The sequence below is a fragment of the Thamnophis sirtalis genome, unplaced genomic scaffold (assembly GCF_051295495.1).
Source record: "Thamnophis sirtalis isolate CommonGarterSnake01/CBP01778 unplaced genomic scaffold, rThaSir2_p1.2 scaffold_3, whole genome shotgun sequence".
In the NCBI taxonomy this organism is placed as follows: domain Eukaryota; kingdom Metazoa; phylum Chordata; class Lepidosauria; order Squamata; family Natricidae; genus Thamnophis; species Thamnophis sirtalis.
Window position 1 is genome coordinate 150,604,524 of NW_028261383.1, and position 17,223 is coordinate 150,621,746.

General features: G+C 39.3%; 1 protein-coding gene across 2 annotated transcripts in view; it reads right to left on the minus strand.

Annotated features, from left to right (window-relative positions):
- ANKRD52 (ankyrin repeat domain 52) overlaps positions 1–17,223 on the minus strand; it is a 66,677-nt gene that overhangs the window by 5,770 nt on the left and 43,684 nt on the right. For both annotated transcript variants that reach the window (XM_014060697.2, XM_014060698.2), the window contains exons 17-26: positions 15,170–15,241; positions 14,782–14,983; positions 14,546–14,633; positions 11,386–11,503; positions 9,785–10,004; positions 7,780–7,867; positions 5,816–5,899; positions 4,248–4,393; positions 2,396–2,478; positions 653–735 (exon numbers count right to left, since the gene is read on the minus strand). In XM_014060697.2, the coding sequence (XP_013916172.1) occupies positions 653–735; positions 2,396–2,478; positions 4,248–4,393; positions 5,816–5,899; positions 7,780–7,867; positions 9,785–10,004; positions 11,386–11,503; positions 14,546–14,633; positions 14,782–14,983; positions 15,170–15,241 (1,184 nt within the window). The remainder of the gene's footprint in view (positions 1–652; positions 736–2,395; positions 2,479–4,247; positions 4,394–5,815; positions 5,900–7,779; positions 7,868–9,784; positions 10,005–11,385; positions 11,504–14,545; positions 14,634–14,781; positions 14,984–15,169; positions 15,242–17,223) is intronic.

Consider the following 17,223-nt stretch of genomic DNA (forward strand, 5'->3'; position numbering starts at 1 on the left):
GCATCCCAATCTCACTTCACTGCTCTCCTCCTTGCAAAGAGAAACATTTAATATTTACTTAGATTCTCAAATTCCACTGCCATTGCACTAACAGGACCTTCTCCACAGCTCACTTTTGTATGGCCTCAAAAATATATACGCCATATCATCATCATTATCATCTTAGCCATTGTGTATCCACTGCAGGATGAAGGCCTCTTCTGCATGTTTCCAACCTATATGGTTCTGAGCTTTCTTTTGTCAATAGGGCTCACAATACTTGCTGATGCTGTCAATCCATCTTGTTTTAAGTCTGTTTCATGGACATAGACCATGTAGCAACAAGAACATTTGGCACTGAGAGGATTTGTGAAGGGAAAAAAATGGCTCAGAAAAACTAAGTGTACTTTGTGGCTCAATGTACAGCTGCCCTCAGCCTGTTCTACATATATGGAGCTTCACTGCAACTCTTGTCAGCCTAAGGATCGATGTGTGAGTCACCCAGAATTGTCTAAGATGGGTGGCCGTACAATTTTTTTTTAAAGATAAAATGTGTTTTTCCCACATTACAATCAACTAAGAAGATGATTTTCCCAACTCATTAGTAATAATTGATAGGAAACAAACTGTAGGGAAACATTTGCTGGTTTCCATAGGCTGTGTGAGTACTTACATCTGTAGAGCACTGTTTGTTGCATTGATAAGGCCAAGGTCTTGGGTTTCCCCCAGAATCAACAAGGCACACTTTTCATGACCCTGGAAAGAAAAGATAAAAGAAGTCCGAAATTGAACTCAGCTGTGCAGTTTAATTCTGATAAGGAATATGTCACGGGTTTCTTATCATGGCCTTTTCATGCAAGTCAATGTGCTTTGCCACAATGGGCTACAATAAAGTAAGCCTGGATATAAAGCACAGAATTAACAGAAACAGGAATACGTAAGCCCAATAGGAAAATTCTAAACTTTAAACAATGGTTTGGGGAGAGGGGGTTAAAGTCAGAGGTGGGTTCCTACTTATTTGGACCGGTTCAGCTGAACCGGTAGTGGTTTAGCGGCCTGGGTTGCTGGAACTGGCTGAGACTTCTGCCACGCCCCTGAACCAGTTCTCCTACAGGGCCGCCATTTTGATTTTCGGTTCTGTGTATGCACAGAATAATTGTAAATGCACATTTTTCTTTTTTTAATGTTTTGCACATGTGCAGAGGCGCATGTCTGACGTGTGCATGAGAAAAGTGTCGCACACAAAATTTTTGCCGCATCGAACCGGCAATAATGCCGGGAACAAAGTAAAGTATGGTTAAAGTATGACAAAGGAGCTAGAAAATATTATATGCTGATGGATTATTTCTATTTGAAAGTATGCTGCACTGTCTCCTAGTGGGAGAAAATGAAGATTACATTTGCTCTATTATTAGCGTGAGTTCAGCAATAAAACAGGAAACCAACAATACTGTCCATCTATCACCAAAAGGGTTTTCTGAAGAATTTGGGCAGATTTCTGGCCTTCAATTATCATTCTATTACAACCATAAAAATCATTCCCAGGTAACTTTTCTGAAAGAATGGAAAACTTACATGGATTTTTTGCTGAAAGAAGAAACAAAATGATATATGGGTTTTAAGATTTTTAAAAAAATATGAATTAAATGAGGGGGTGATCAGACTTGTATAAGATAAAATCTAAAGGGGAAGTTGTAAGATTGTAATTATATACTGAAAAGATCAGAAGTCATAATTTTAGATAGCTTCATTTTTTAAATTCATGCAGTCATGTATTCATTCATTCTGTAGAAAAGGTAAGGCTACAGATGGCTTTGCAAAAAAAACAGAACTCATAATCACAGCAATGAATGAAGAGCCAGTGAGTAGACCAGTTCTTCACATTTCTCTGCACAAAGACAGATCAAGAAATTGGGTGTGGCAAAAAGAGATTATTTGTTGTGATTTAAAAGAAGGTGAAAGGATACTAAAATTGTTATCACTTGTGATGAAGGTTGGTAGTCACTTCTATTTCTTTTTACTATCTTTTTTTCTTTTCTTTACAGCTTTTCTTTTTTCCATTTGCATGTTTTATTCTTTCTGTGTTTATACTTTTCTTTTACTTGCATTAGTTTTTACTATTGCAATTAAAATTAATTGAAAAATAATTATAATTCATAATCTGCCTTCCTTCCTCCTCCCACCTCCCTTGCCTTTTACTTTAAGAAATTTACAAATTCTTAATAAACCTTTTTTTTTAACTCTAGTGGGTCATTTTTCTTCCCAATAATTACATAAACTCATTATTTTGAAATAAAGTCATTTAATCACATCTGGCATCACTTTCATCATAATTTCCAATTTTGCATATTAAAATTCTATAGAAAATAGTCCCCCCAAAAAGCAATTTTATAGGTCCCACTTTTGGACATTGTACCTTACTGCAGGCCAGGTGAAGAGCTGTGTTCTTGTTGACATCCAGCACAGTTAGATCTGCTTTTGCTCTGTACAGCAGGAACTCTGAAAATTGTGGAAATGCAACATAAATATTGCCTATACTTATTTAAAAGATTCTTATAAGCCATTCACCCCAAAATCATAGAAGCCAACTTCCAACATTAAAATGGTAAATGAGAAAAATGAAAAAGCAGGGCAGCTTAATCCAAAATATGAAGACAGATAACTTCTATACCACTAGATTGATGTCACCGTCCTCTGAAATAATTTGGCTTTTGCCAGAAAGGGAATCATACTGGAGAAGGTATTTCAAAATTCCACCATCAAGGCAGAAAGGTGAACCAGAAAGCAAAGGAACTGAAGTTAAACTCTGTATCTCAAGATATAGAGAGCCAACGCACTGGCTTGTGACATTTCTTTTTGCTCTTATCTTTTTATGTTCACCCTCAAATAACATTAAACCTTTCCACAATTCTAACCTTTACATGTTACAAAATGTTGATGGTGGAAGGCTTCATAATGGTTGTCTCAAAGGTGCTTTTTCAAAAGACAACTGGACTATGTTTTTTCCCTTGAGGAAGAAGACATTTTGCTTCTCGTCCAACACATAGCCAGTTGCCTTTTGAAAAGCGCCTTGGAGACAATTCTCTATGGAGAATCTCCATAGACCTCCATAATTGTAGTATGCCTGAAACCTGTTTGCAAATGATTTGCATAATTAGGTCACTCCTAAAATTGTAAAGAGATAGTTAGATTTCTTAAGAATAACTAGGAGTGGACTTTAAGTAGCAGTTAGCTCCTCTGATCTCAACTATCCTCTAGGTTGGAAGGAATCCTGCACTCAAATAACCAGAGACCCTTCAGCTGGCCTTCTTGCTTCCCCCTGCAAGCCAAAGCAGGCTTGGGTCTGGAGCAGCGGTCCCCAATCTTTCTGGCTTTGTGAACTGGCATTGGTGGCGGGGAACGAAGAGGGAATCTTTCCATGCAAACAGCGGATAAGTGCACTCACACATGCAGATGCATTCGCACAAGTAACAGACATGCAAGTGGAGCTGTGTGTGTTTACATGTTTGCCCACTTGGACAATCTGGTTTTGAACGGATCACAGCCCAATGGTTGGGGACCCCTGGTCTAGAGTGAGGCAAAGTGTAGCTATTCATATTATGTCAAAGATGCTGGAAGAAAACAGCATATTGTTGCTATTTCTGGATGGTGGGAGAAAAAAATTGATCTCAGGCACAAAAATATCATGCAAAATTCATGGAAGTGCTCACATGAGCACAAGTATTGCTCCTAATTCTTCCCTAGGATGATGATAGACAGAAAGATGACTACCCTTCAGTAGACTAAGAAGGAAAACATAATTTGCAAATAAATACAGAAAGTTATTCCCCAAACCAAGAGAATATCTACAATATTTAGATCTTTACAAAACAAATTAGTCAAATGTCTATGGAGATTCTCAATCATGATTGTCACAAAGGTGCTTTTTCAAGAGGCAACTGGACTTTATGGTATCTCTTTGACGATGTTTTGCTTCTCATCCAAGATGCTTCTTCAGCTCAGTATGAGTTGGATGAGAAGCGAAACATCGTCAACGAAAAACCAGAAAGTCCAGTTGCCTCTTGAAAAAGCACCTTTGGGAAAATTAGTCAATATATATTATCAGAAATGATCTTAGCAGGAAACTGAACCAGACAGTATCGGATCTATGCTGGACCAAGAGAAGACTTCAAAGATATATACCTATTTTTATGGATTCTCTTAAGCTAATATGATAGGATAGTTGGGGAAAAACAAAAAAGCATAAATACAGAAAATGCACCACTTACCAACTGCTGCCGTCTGGCCATTTTCAGCAGCCATCATAAGAGGGGTCCTCCCCAATTGGTCAGTTCCATCTACCTCAGCCTGGTGTTGCAAAAGCAATTGTAAACCATGGATGTTGTCTGCAAAGGCAGCAGCGTGAAGGGGGGTCCTTGGAAGAAGAGGAAAGAATGGACTTGACATGCTTTCAGAAAGAACTCTGTTTTTTAGATGCATAATTGTAAAATCATACAGCATTGTTTTTAGTTTTTTAAATTTTATTCTACATATTTCATTTATTTCGGCATTTTAAAGATGCATACACATTCCTACAATGTATTTTGATATCATTCAATTTCTTTAGAAGCTTGGTAGTTTCTCATTGGATGATCTCTCAACTCTATATTTTTAGAAGGCGCGTAGTATCCACACTGAAAGCAAACATTCTGTGTATCTTCTCTCTCTTGCCCAATAGTGCATAGTAAAACTGAAATTAAAACTCACTCTCAATTGCCACGCCCTAATGAAACTTAACTGAATACTGATTAAAGAGGTAGAAAAACAATAATAAGAATAAATGGCAGGACATAAATTTGTTTACTATAGATTACCACATTGCTATTGACACGTATTTCCCATAATAAATACAAACACATGTTGAGAAACTGATCGTAAACTTGAATGTAGGTCCCTTGAATGGTTCCACCACAAATCCGCGAAGCCCTTATCCGCGGAGACATAAGTGCGAAGACTAATTCACGCCGTTCAAAGCGCTAAGGAAAAATGTGACCCTACCGCGATGACATAATCGTGGAGGGCAAATCCGGGCATTCCCAAGTACTCAGTACCCTAAACCTAACCCTAAACCTAACCCTAAAACAAACCCCTAAACCTAATCCTAACCCTTACCTTAATTGAAATTGGCTCTCTGCTGCGGCGCCGTTTTAAAGCGCCCTTCTGTTGCCGCGCTGTTGTCGCGGCGGTGATGATGCGTGGTGATGACGTCACGGCTTTAGCGACGCGCTTATGTCTCCGCGGATAAGGGCTTCGCGGTTTTGTCGTGCCATGCCCTTGAACAATAATTAGTAGCAATAGGGTTTTTTAAAGCACTATTTGAAAGTGCAAGGCCAGGGTTGACAAATTGTATTTAATTGTATTTACAAATGAAATGCCTGCAGGACTCCCAATAATTGCCTGACTTCCAACTTGTGAGATTTCAGTAAATTAAGGGAGTGTAAAGGCAATCGCAGAGGATTTTGTGAGCAGGTCAAAGCCTGAGTGATCCCTGCCACTCACATATAAGGATGCTAGAGCATATCAGATCGAAATTCATTTGTCTTGCATTTGATACACACAATGGCGATTCAGATTTAAGCTGTCTTGAATCTCAGATCCTACAACTTCATGGAGCCTGGGTATCTGGGTTATGTAAGACAGAAACTATGGGAGTTAAGGCACCAAAATTCATGCTGCTGAATTTCTTTAGCCTCTTTGGTGTAACTTGAAGGGATATCTCCCATTTCAAATGATGGTCCAATGATACCGAGTAATATAACTAGTGTGTTCACCAAGACAGGAAGACACAATCACTTACCTTCCTTTGGCATCTCTGCTATTAACAATCTTGGCACCCAATGCTTCAACAAGCATCTCAGCAGTGCCATCCTGGTTGTTAATTCTAGAGAAGAAATAAAGTGTGAGAAGCAAGCAAGTATCGGGTTGATTTTATTTATTCCAGGGTAACAAAACAAGTAGAATGGCATTTCAAAAGCTCTCTACTGAATCTGGGTTTCAGAGGTCCAAAACAGGTAGGGAAAATTCCCACGTCAAGATGCTCCAAATTTTGGACAATTCCTTCAAGTAAACCCACTACTAACTTTAATGATACGTTATCTTTCTTTTTGGGTGGAAAAAAATAAATAAAAGCTAAGGCGTAAGCCACCAGAGGGATCTGCTGTTCAGTCCTGCCCAGCAACTCCCTGTTGAATTTGTAGGTTTGGGGAATAAAATGATGTCAATACTTTGCTAGTGATGTGAAATAAGTATTCCAAAAATAAGCTAATTCTAGAAATAAGCTAAGTTGTAGGTTCCAAAATATAGGCAGTCCTCATCTAATTACTTCATTTAGGACCAGAATTTCCATTGCTATTGAAGGCAGCTGTTATGAGTCACACTCAAATTTTACAATCTATTTTCTGCCACAATTGTTATCACTGCAATTACTAAGTGAATCATGCAACTGTTAAGGGAACCTGGCTTCCCCCAATTGTGTTGCTTATGGGGAAGCCAGCTGGGAAGGTTGCAAATGGAAATTACATGACCCTGGGATTTGGCAACCACTGTAAAAAATATGCCAGCAAGCACCCAAATTTTGATCATGTGTCTATGAGGATGCTTCAATCGTCATAAGTGTGAGGAGTGGTTTTCAGTCATTATTTTTGGTGTAGTTGTAACTTCAAAAAATCACTAAATAAATGGTGTTAAGTCAAATACAGGTAGTTCTCAACTTACAGCAGTGCTTCCCAAACTTGGCAACTTTAAGACTTGTGGACTTCACCTCCCAGAGTTCTCCAGCCAGAAGAGCTAGCTGGAGAATTCTGGGAGTTGAAGTCCACAAGTCTTAAAGTTGCCAAGTTTGGGAACCACTGACTTACAGCATTTCATTTAGTGACTGTTTTGAAGCTACAACAGCACTGAAAAGTCATTGATGGCCGTTTTTCACACTTAGAACTCAACATCCCCATGGTCGCATGATCAAAATTCAGATGCTTGGCAACTGGTTTATATTTATAACGGTTGCAGTGTCCCCGTTTTGCGACCTTCTGACAAGCAAAGTCTATGGGGAAGCCAGATTCACTTAATAACCGTGTTACTAATTTAACTGCAGTGATTCACTTAAATGTGTCAAGAAAGGTCGTAAAATGGGGTAAAATTCACTTAACAACTGTCTCATTTAGCAACAAAAATGTACTGTCTGTATTTTTTCCTAATACTGGTTGGACTAAAATTTCCAGCTTCTGGCTATTGGAATAGATTGGAACTGTAGCTAGCAGCGTATGCATACCCAGGTTAGGAAATGCAGACAGCATTTCTACTGAATATAAAATTACAAAAAACACAGTAGGGCTATCGTTAATAGGCAAGAAATCACTTATTTCCTAGAAAGCCAAGTGGTAAATTGTTTCTTTATCTTTTCTTTCTTTTGTGGGGCATGTGCATTTCTTGTGATAGGTCTGGGCTGCATGTAATAGCTAATTTATTTTTAAAGACTTCCACTGTAGTCCACTTGATGCCAAGAGAAAAGAGAACTCATATTTGAAGCTGGCATTTTGCTTTGCAGAATTCATTCTGCTATCTCTAAATTATAATATCTTAACAATTTAAAAGTTGGGGGAGATATCAAGAGAGGTATACTCTGGCATAAGGGTTATCCAAAGCAGGGTTAGGGTTAACCCTACTTGAAAAGCAAAATCCACATCTCATTTTGCTTGGAATAGCTTATCCCTAATGCATTTGCACAAACACACACTTTGTTCTCCAGAGTCTACCATGACTTACACTGCACAGTGCAATGGAGTAAAGGGGTTTCCTTCTAGGTATGCAAATGGATTGTGTTCAAGTAACAATTCAAGACAATCTTCATGCCCTGGAAAGAGAGAAGGGAATTTATTAGATCACCTTCTAATCCCATGGCATTTTTATAGGCAAAATCAAGGGTATGACAGGCAAAATCAATGTATGAGCTGTTTTTTAAACCTTTCAGATGTTTAGGCAGCTTTAACGCAGGCTGAAATTGGAAGTTTAATAGCCACACTCTATTTGAGACTTGATTTAAATGAGCCAGTCTGTAACAAAGGCAGTGTTTGCGTATTGTAACAGGAAAAAATGGGTTAATGAATTCAAGTTTGAATGCAAAACATGCACGAAAAAAAACCCAGGCTCGTTCATGAAGCACTGTTCTTTCTTCCACCTAAGCATTACAATAATCAGGAACTTGACACTTCAACACCATTCAACTCAGAATTATAGTGAAGTGCTTCTAAATGGCCGGGTAGGATTAGAAGTCAGATTTTAATTGAAGTTTAGAGTTGCCCTATGAGTCTTGGCTTCTTTGCAAGCATTTAGCCATACCAATGCTTTGCAAGCATTTAGCTATTTAAACGACACTGAAATGGAGAAATCAATATTGTTGGATTTGTTCACATAGGGTAGCTGCATGCCTCCCCCTCTTTCTTTATTAAGGCAAGATTTAACATGATATACAAATCCTGACAAAGAAAAGTTCAAAGAAAAGGTAAGATACCTTTCAGAACAGTACCCGAGAACAAGAATTCCACCCCCCAAAAAATTGAAGGAAATACAAATTAATCAAAATCAGTACATGAATCCCATGATTTATTGCAATAAAATAAGGTTCCTGATCATAATAAAGCATCTACTGCTATTCCCTCACAAGAATGTTATGTTTTCAAAGGACCCATAGAGTTTTCGGAGATATTTATCAGATGATCCACAATGAGAAATCAGTGATAGCAGATATGCTTGCCAGAAAGACAATTGCCCACCACCACTGAATTCTCCTGCAATAAAACAGCTGAAAAGATCAGGATACGGAAGAGGAGCAGTCTTCAATTTTCATCCACTAAAGCCAGTATGAACAAGATACAATCTAGAACCGTGATGGCAAACCTATGACACGAGTTCCGGAAGTGGCATGCAGAGCCATCGCCCGTTGCTGTTCCAGGTTCCGGTGCGCTGGCCAGGTGGTCTCCATGAGCACCGGAAACCAGAAAAGCAGTCGCCCAGTGTGCATGCCTGATAGATGACATTCTGGTTTCTGGCGCATGCATGTGCACTGGTCAGCTGGTCTGCCCACGCACGTGTGCCAGAAACCAGGAGATCAGGTGGCCAGTGCACATGCGCACACTGGAAACCGGAAGATCATCTTCCCAGCATGCACATGGGCACCAGACGGCTGCTCTTCTGGTTTCTGGTGCATTCGCCAACAGTGATCTAGAACAAGAGTGGACAAACTATTCTATCAACCATATGTGAACCACAGGATTCCTTTTGGGCCTGAGAGCAGATTTAAAGAAGAATTTTTGGAAGGCATGGAGAGGCTTTGGAACTCTCTATTTTGCCCACCAAAATCCCTCCTGTAGGCAGAAAATGTGGACACCAACCCTGATGGCAATCTCCTATACAATACACAGCACCTGGGAATCCAATGAAATGAAACTGCACTTTCCAGCCATAAGATATTTGCCACAAGTAATCTAAAGGATCTTGACAGATGACTTGGAGAAGGAAAGGTCTGTCCTACATTCTATTGACCCACTGAATCTGCTGGAGACGTAATCGCCTTTCAGGTAAAACGGCTGCATAAATTATTGAACATCCATAGTTTTAGCCATCACAGCCTTCTGCTGCAACCATCATGACATATTATAGTAATTAACTTTGCTCAGTGTTGTAGTAGTGATTTAACAGGACAGATATGGTAGTCTCTCCCTGGGGCAAGAAAATAATGAAAGAAGGTGTGCATGAATCTCTACATTCTTACCACTGTATGAAGCCCAGTGCATTGGTGAATAGCCACTATAGTCCACTACAGAGTCCAGAGGGTCAGTAGAGAGCGCTGCCTGCAGCAAGGTCCTCAGGATTTCAGAATGCCCACACACCGAGGCAAAATGAATCGGGGTCCGGCCCTTGAAATCCCGACACAATACAAAGGCATCATGGTCCAGCAGTGCTGCAAGGCAGTCTTCACAGCCAGTAACAGCCTATAAAAAAAGAACAGCAAGCAATGAAAAAAAAAAAATACCTATCACAAATGGAAATAAGTCTTGCAAAGCAGGCACTCGAAATATTCTATTTATTCAATAATAATACCAAGTTGTTGTTTTAATCATTCGGTTCTATCTGACTCTTGGTGACTTCATAGGTAAGTGCTGTCCATGCTACCCTGTCAAACATGGCTTTTTCCAGTTGTTGGAAATTCATCTTTGTATCAGTGTTGATGTTATCAAACCAGCATGCTCTTTGCTTTCTCCTCGTTTCACTAACCATTCTTAGCATCATTAACCTCTCCAATGAATTTGCACTCATGACATGGTCAAAGTAAACCAATCTTGTAATCCAAGTACCATGTAACAATAACAACAATAAATCTTGCACTATAAACAATAGAAACTTTTATTTTCGCATTAAAACTGATGCTGCTCGAACGAGCTTTTCTTTTGCCTAAATATTCCTTTCCAGCACAAGCATGTTTACAGTATTCATACAGGTAATCCTTGCTTAACAACCTTAACTGGGATTGGCAACTCCACCATTAAACAAAGCAATAGCTACTGGAAGTAGGAAATCACATGACCGCAACTGTTCTTTCTGGCACAAGAGACAAGATTACTCTTGTTGTTTCACACATTTGATTATTGTTGGTTTCTAACCACCACCACCATCCCGCCCTTTGGAATGCCTGTGATGTCTTGCACACATCAAAAGCAATGCGATTGTGCCACTGCTGAGGCAGGGAGCCATGGATGCAGTATGCAACCCACTCATGCTCTTGAAATCCTTTTTGCTCCAGTCACTTCACTTTGTTACAAGAGAAAGGGGAGGCAAAAAAAGCAAGCTATTTTGGTAGACCATCTCTCCTTTGTTTGACTCTTTTTTTTTTGCTGCCAGTGTGATTGCACTACTTTTGATGGATAGACGTGTACTCTCTTGAAATCTGTTTCAAGAAGAGATTTGTCTCCAATCTCTCTGCTCTGCAAGAAGGGAATAAAGGAGGAAAAAACACACAGGTCAGATACAAGACTACCTGCACTGACTATAATGGCAGTTGCATGACTGAAGGATGTTGCAAAGGTTACAAATGGCATGTGAAGCTTTTTCCCCCCCCCAGCAATGTTGCAACTTTGGTCACAGAACAAATGATGGGAAAGTGTACCTGTAACGTACACCAAATTCAAAGCACACTCTGGAATCAATGGCAAGTGCAACAATTCAAAGATGAGGAACAGACAACGATCTATTCACTATGCTCCAATTGGCTTAAAATGTGGAACACTTAAATGTTTAATTTTCCACATCCAAAACTACAAGACTATTTCACGATCTTGTTCATTCAATTCAATATAGAGCTATTCCTCCACTTACCCCTCGGTGCAGTGCGGTCCTGCCTCTTCTGTCTGCTGCGTCCACTGTGGATCCCTTCTCTAGTAAGAGATGGACACAATCTACATGGCCATTCATGATTGCCAACATCAATGGGGTCCTGTGAGAAAATCAAGAATAGGTCAGCTACTTACTGATTTACTAATTTGGCTTATCCCTAATTTAGAAAATAAGCATTCTCTTTATGAAGGGCAGAATGGACCGCGAGTATCCCAGATGTTAAAATAAGAAATAAAAATCTTTAATTCCAAGAAGTTTCTACAAAACAATTACAGTTTCATTAATCTGTTCTGATTACTCCTGAGCGCTGAAAAATGAGGTGATGGTCATACTTTAAAAAATAATAATAAATCTGAGGACTGGCAAACATCATGCCAGGGACTGTAATTCAGAAAGTGTGTGGCAATATGTCTAAACTAAATTTGACGTCATATATTTAATTCTGATTAAAATGTAATTCAATACTATTGCTATGGTTACTCTCCCTTTTTTAGTAGTCACATTAAAATTGTAAGAATTCTACAAATTTAAATCGAGCATTCTTATTCAATGTGTCACGTAGAAATCAAGGTCAAAAGGAGTTAGAACTTCTAGGTCAGTGACTGCGAATCTTTTCGGCACTGAGTGTCCAAACCGGAAAGCGTGTGCATGTGCATGCCTGTGCACGTGTGCTGGAGCACCGGAAACCCGAAGACAAGCTGGCCAATATACGCATGCCTGTTTTTTGGCAGGTTTGGGGGCAAAAAAGGACCTGAAAATGGTCCGGAAAATGGCCTGTTTTTTGAACCAGAAGAGCAGCTCCCGATGGCATGCATGCCTACACAGAGGGCTCTGTGTGCCACCTCTGGTATGCATGCCATAGGTTCACCATCACGCTTCTAGGTGCTATTGCCATTTTTAGAAAAGAAGAAGTAGCAGAAATGAAAAAGCCATTTGGGTGGAATATACTGAGAAAGCTTCTAGCTGTAGCTTTGCACTCAAGGAAGCTTATTTCAGTGCGTCTTCATCTATAGAAACAAGGTTCTCAGTTCTAAGGATTTTTTCATTACAGATAGCAAGTAGAAGGAAAGGAGTTTGCATTTAAAAATGATGATTAGCAGAACAAACCAACCTCAAAACTCTAAAAAAAGAACTGCACATATTTGAATTCATTAGGACACCTCCTTGTAGATCAAACAGAGGGACATGGCTTAAGATTACCTCCATCATCTGCTCATATAATTTTCCCTGTAATTTATTCTTCCCTGAGATTTTCAGAAAGCTAAACATTCTTTTGGCCATTTTTTAAACACCCTTCTGGTGCTCCAATACATTTAGTTTAGTGCCCTGTACACGTGAATCTTTTTGAAAGGCTGTAAAAACAGAGGTTTAACTTCTACAATTTGGAGTTAGGCTTGGGGCCAGTTTGTACAGAGCTACTTTTGAGGTTTTAATGATGTTCTATTCGTAAATATATATATGTATGTATGTATGTTACAAAGAAATATTTTAATTTATTCAGAATATTTTGTATGCCATCTGCTCCTTAAAGAAATACAATTTTAAAATATTTTTGTGAAAATGATTAAAACAACAAAATAGGATGTTTTAAAATAATTAGAAAATAAAACTCATAAAATAAAATAAAGCAAATTAATTTAATAATAAATTAATAATAGCAATAGCAATAGACTTATATACCGCTTCATAGGGCTTTCAGGCCTCTCTAAGCGGTTTACAGAGAGTCAGCATATTGCCCCCAACAATCTGGGTCCTCATTTTACCCACCTCGGAAGGATGGAAGGCTGAGTCAACCCTGAGCCGGTGAGATTTGAACCGCTGACCTGCTGATCTAGCAGTAGCCTGCAGTGCTGCTTTTAACCACTGCGCCACCTTGGCTCTTAATAAATTAACAGTAAAATGGAAAAGTCTGCTAACAGTTTTTGCCATAACATATGGGCCCCATCATGGAGATAGAAAATTACATTATAAAGATCTGATGTCTCTATGGGAGGATGCACAAAAGCTGCCTCTTGGTGATCACAGAGTGTTGAGCAGGCCGTATAAGAGGAGGCAGCCTTATCAGTTTTTTAGTCTTTGACCACATAAAACATACACCCTTACAGAAATTTTGAATTAATTACTGGAAATTGTGAAACTGTTTGAATATGGAGGCGTCACTGAGCTAACCCTAACCTGTGCTCTGTATCCCGGACCAGATGAAATTTTTTGAATAGCTTGAAGGGTTGGTTCCATAAAAACCATATCATAATAATAAACCACTGGGGTTACCTAAGCACATAAATCACCAAAGCCACCTGTCTCCCCTCTAAGAAAGGGAATTTACTAGCAGAAGTATTTTTTAAAAAATATTCTCCTTTTCACTGATGCTTCTCGACTCTCCAATTTCAATGCTTAGAAAGACTTGCCAACTGAACATCAAATCTTTAAGGGAAAATGTATCTCAGGTGTTTCTCCCTCAACATAGAAGCTCACTCCCAAATGAGTAAGAACTCTCTCTTGTCGGTACTGGGGTTCATCTGCCTCTCCAGCCCTTTATTGCCCAGACGCATTCAGAGCCCAGCTGGCAATACATGCAGTCCTGCTTCGGATTTGTATAGTAAACTGGAATTTGTAAGGAACAAGCCCATTCCTGTTTGCCATTGGAATGACTTATAGGCCAAATAAATTCATATATCATCTTCTTCCTGCCTTCTTCTTCCTTCCCCCACCCAAAATTTATATAAAATAAATTTTATATATTTCTATATATAAAAATAGCTGTGGTATGTATGTTCCAGCATAACTGTGGAACACCTCGAGCAATTATAACCAAACTTGGTACACAGATGACTTACTCTCTGGAAGCAAATACTGTGGGGTAAGAAACCCCAAAAACCTCTCGGGGGGGAGGGGTGTTCTGTTAGGATACGGCCTGTTGTACCTTAAAATGGATTCTACTGTACTGCCACAAAATGGCTTCTACTGTACAGTCCAGTGGAGTTACCGCTTCACAGTACTCCACAAGGGGGCTCCCTCTGGTAAGGGGGAAAATCCAACATTACAAATTATGTTTGGTCTGGACATTTTCCCTCTATAAATAAATACCCAGGCAATGCCGGGTTATCGGCTAGTATATATATAAAAATAGCTGGAGACTTACTGTCCATGGATGTCCATGACATCAGTGATGTCGACTCTCTCCCCACTATCAATGAGAAGATGCAGGGAATCTGTGTTCCCATAGGCAGCTGTAAGAAATAAAATGACAATGAACAGGATTTCCTGCTTCTTAATAACTGTCGTTTCTTTAAAGACCCAGTGGATGCCCCAAGTCTGTTTTGCAAGAGCAACTAAGAGAATTCCAGCATCTCAACAGGAAATAAGACGTGCTCATACCAGCAGCATGGAGGGGTGTCCACTTCTTCTTTTTCTCCTTCACAAGAGCAGAAGCACCATGGCTGGTGAGCACCTCCACGCACTCCGTAGAGCCCCTCTCCGTGGCAAGATACAAAGCCGTCCGCCCTTTGTGGTCCCGCACATCCAGGTTCACCAGGGTTTCGGCAAGCGTCTTCAGGGCTTCACAGTGACCATTATAGGCCTGAAAGCACAATCAACAGATAGACTGATATAGGGATCAAGAGAGATTTAATGTAATGATGCAGACCTACAGCTTAGGTCCACTTTCCTCACCGAAGCAAATGAAACATTGGCATTCAAATGGTAATTAGTGTAATTAAATTTGACCCAACTGTACCCAATATGGTTTTATAATAATGAGACTTACAGCTAAGTGCAAAGGGCTGACTGGAATGGTGCTTTCCACATCGTCCAGGCAGTTAAACGACATTTCCAGGAGCTGAAATGAAAAAGCTTGGAATCTAATTCCAACCATACAAACACTTCAACAGTCTAACTCTTGTAACCTCTGAGATTTATTTAGCGTATGGGAAGAACCTCTGTGAATAATGAATAGTTCTAACATTTCACCTAGTCTAGGAATTATACAGTATGTGTTCCACAAAATTTACCATATTTTTCAGATTATAAGACGCACCTGAATATAAGAAGCACCTAAATTTAGAAGAGGAAACCAACAACAAAAAAAGGTTTTGAGCCACCACGCACCCAATTTTCAGACCTTTTTTGAGGCCTTTTTTCTGCCCTTTTCCAGCCTTTTTTCTACCCATTTTCGGGGCTTTTTTTCAACCCCTTTAGAGGCTTTTTGGCCCATTTTTGAGGGATTTTTTGGCCCATTTGGGGGGCTTTTGGCCCATTTTTTGATACTTTTTTGGCCATTTTTGAGGCTTTTCTCAGTTCATTTTCTAGGCTTTTGGGACCCGTTTTCAAAGCTTTTTGTGGCCCATTTTGGGGGCTTTTCTTGGCCCATTTTCAAGACTTTTTTCAAAAACAAATGGGCCAAAAAAAGCCTCAAAAATGAACTGAGAAAAGCCTAAAAAATGGGCTGAAAAAGGCCAAAAATAGGCCCAAAAAGAGGGTGTGCGGAGGCCAAAAAATGGCTGGCGGGTGGGCGGGGCTTCGGCAATATTCAGTCTAAGATGCACAGACATTTTCACCCCCTTTTGGGAGACAAAAAAGTTGTCATAGTCCAAAAAATACGGTAATTATTATTAAAATAATATGTATTAAGAAATGATGAGATAGGTTTTTAATTTAGGAACAAGGCCCAAAGCTTCTGACAACAATAAACTTGTTTCTAAGAACCTTAAATTTAATCCCAGACCATGAAAGCATTTTCCCAATGTACTTCAGTAGCACATTACAACTATATTACTTGGCTATATTTCTGAAGGCATTTTAATATATAAAACATTACACTGTAAAAATAATTGTTGCCTAGGAAAAACTTAATACAGGTAGTCCTCAACTTGCAACAGTTCATTTAGTGACCATTTGAAGTTACAATAGCATTGAAAAAAGTGACTTGTGACCATTTTTCACACTTATGAATGTTGCAGATTCCCCATGTTTATATGAACAAAATGTAGATGTTTAGCCACTGCCATATATTTATGACGATTGAAGGTTTTTGCAACATTCTGACAAGCAAAGTCATTGGGGGAGCCAGACTAACTTAACAACTGCACTGATTCACTTAAATGTGGCAAGAAAAATAGTAAAATGGAGCAGAACTCACTTTGCAAATGTCTTGCTTAGCCAACAGGAGTTTTGGTCCAATGGAGGGCGTAAATTGAGCACTACCTGTATATTTTTCAAATCCCTTAATATACAAACTGCAGGAAGTGTTTTTCCATTGCAAGTATCCACGCTGGGGCTTGCAAATGAAGATCTCTGGTGAACCAGATTTCCCTGCAGGGGTGGGGATTGCAATGTGGTAATGATCAGCAGCCAGAGGATGAATTCTGGCTTGCACTGTCTTTCCAGATACAAAGGAGAGACAAGAGATTGCCCATTTGCACTCCAGAATGCTGTAGGAACTAAGGTTCATGCAGTCAACTGGTGAGTTGAATGCTTGGGAATTGAGAGTTCCCAATCTAGCTCACAGCTATGATGCAGCCTCTGTGGACACAACATTTGCACAAGCCTTCTTAAGCACTTTTGGACGTAATTAATGTATATCTAAAGAGAGATTTTCTGAGTAACAGGATAGGAGGATTCAACCTGGTGAGTCAACATTCTTTCTGGACCCAAAAGGGAAAATAATGGTTTTAAAAATTTAAAACTGGTATAAATGGTGTGTCAAATATACAAGATGTTGGAAATGTAATCAATCCAAAGGGAACTTTTATCACTTTTGATGGACATATTAAAAAAATAAGAGTTATTGAGATCAGATATATATTTTAATTCAGAACATTT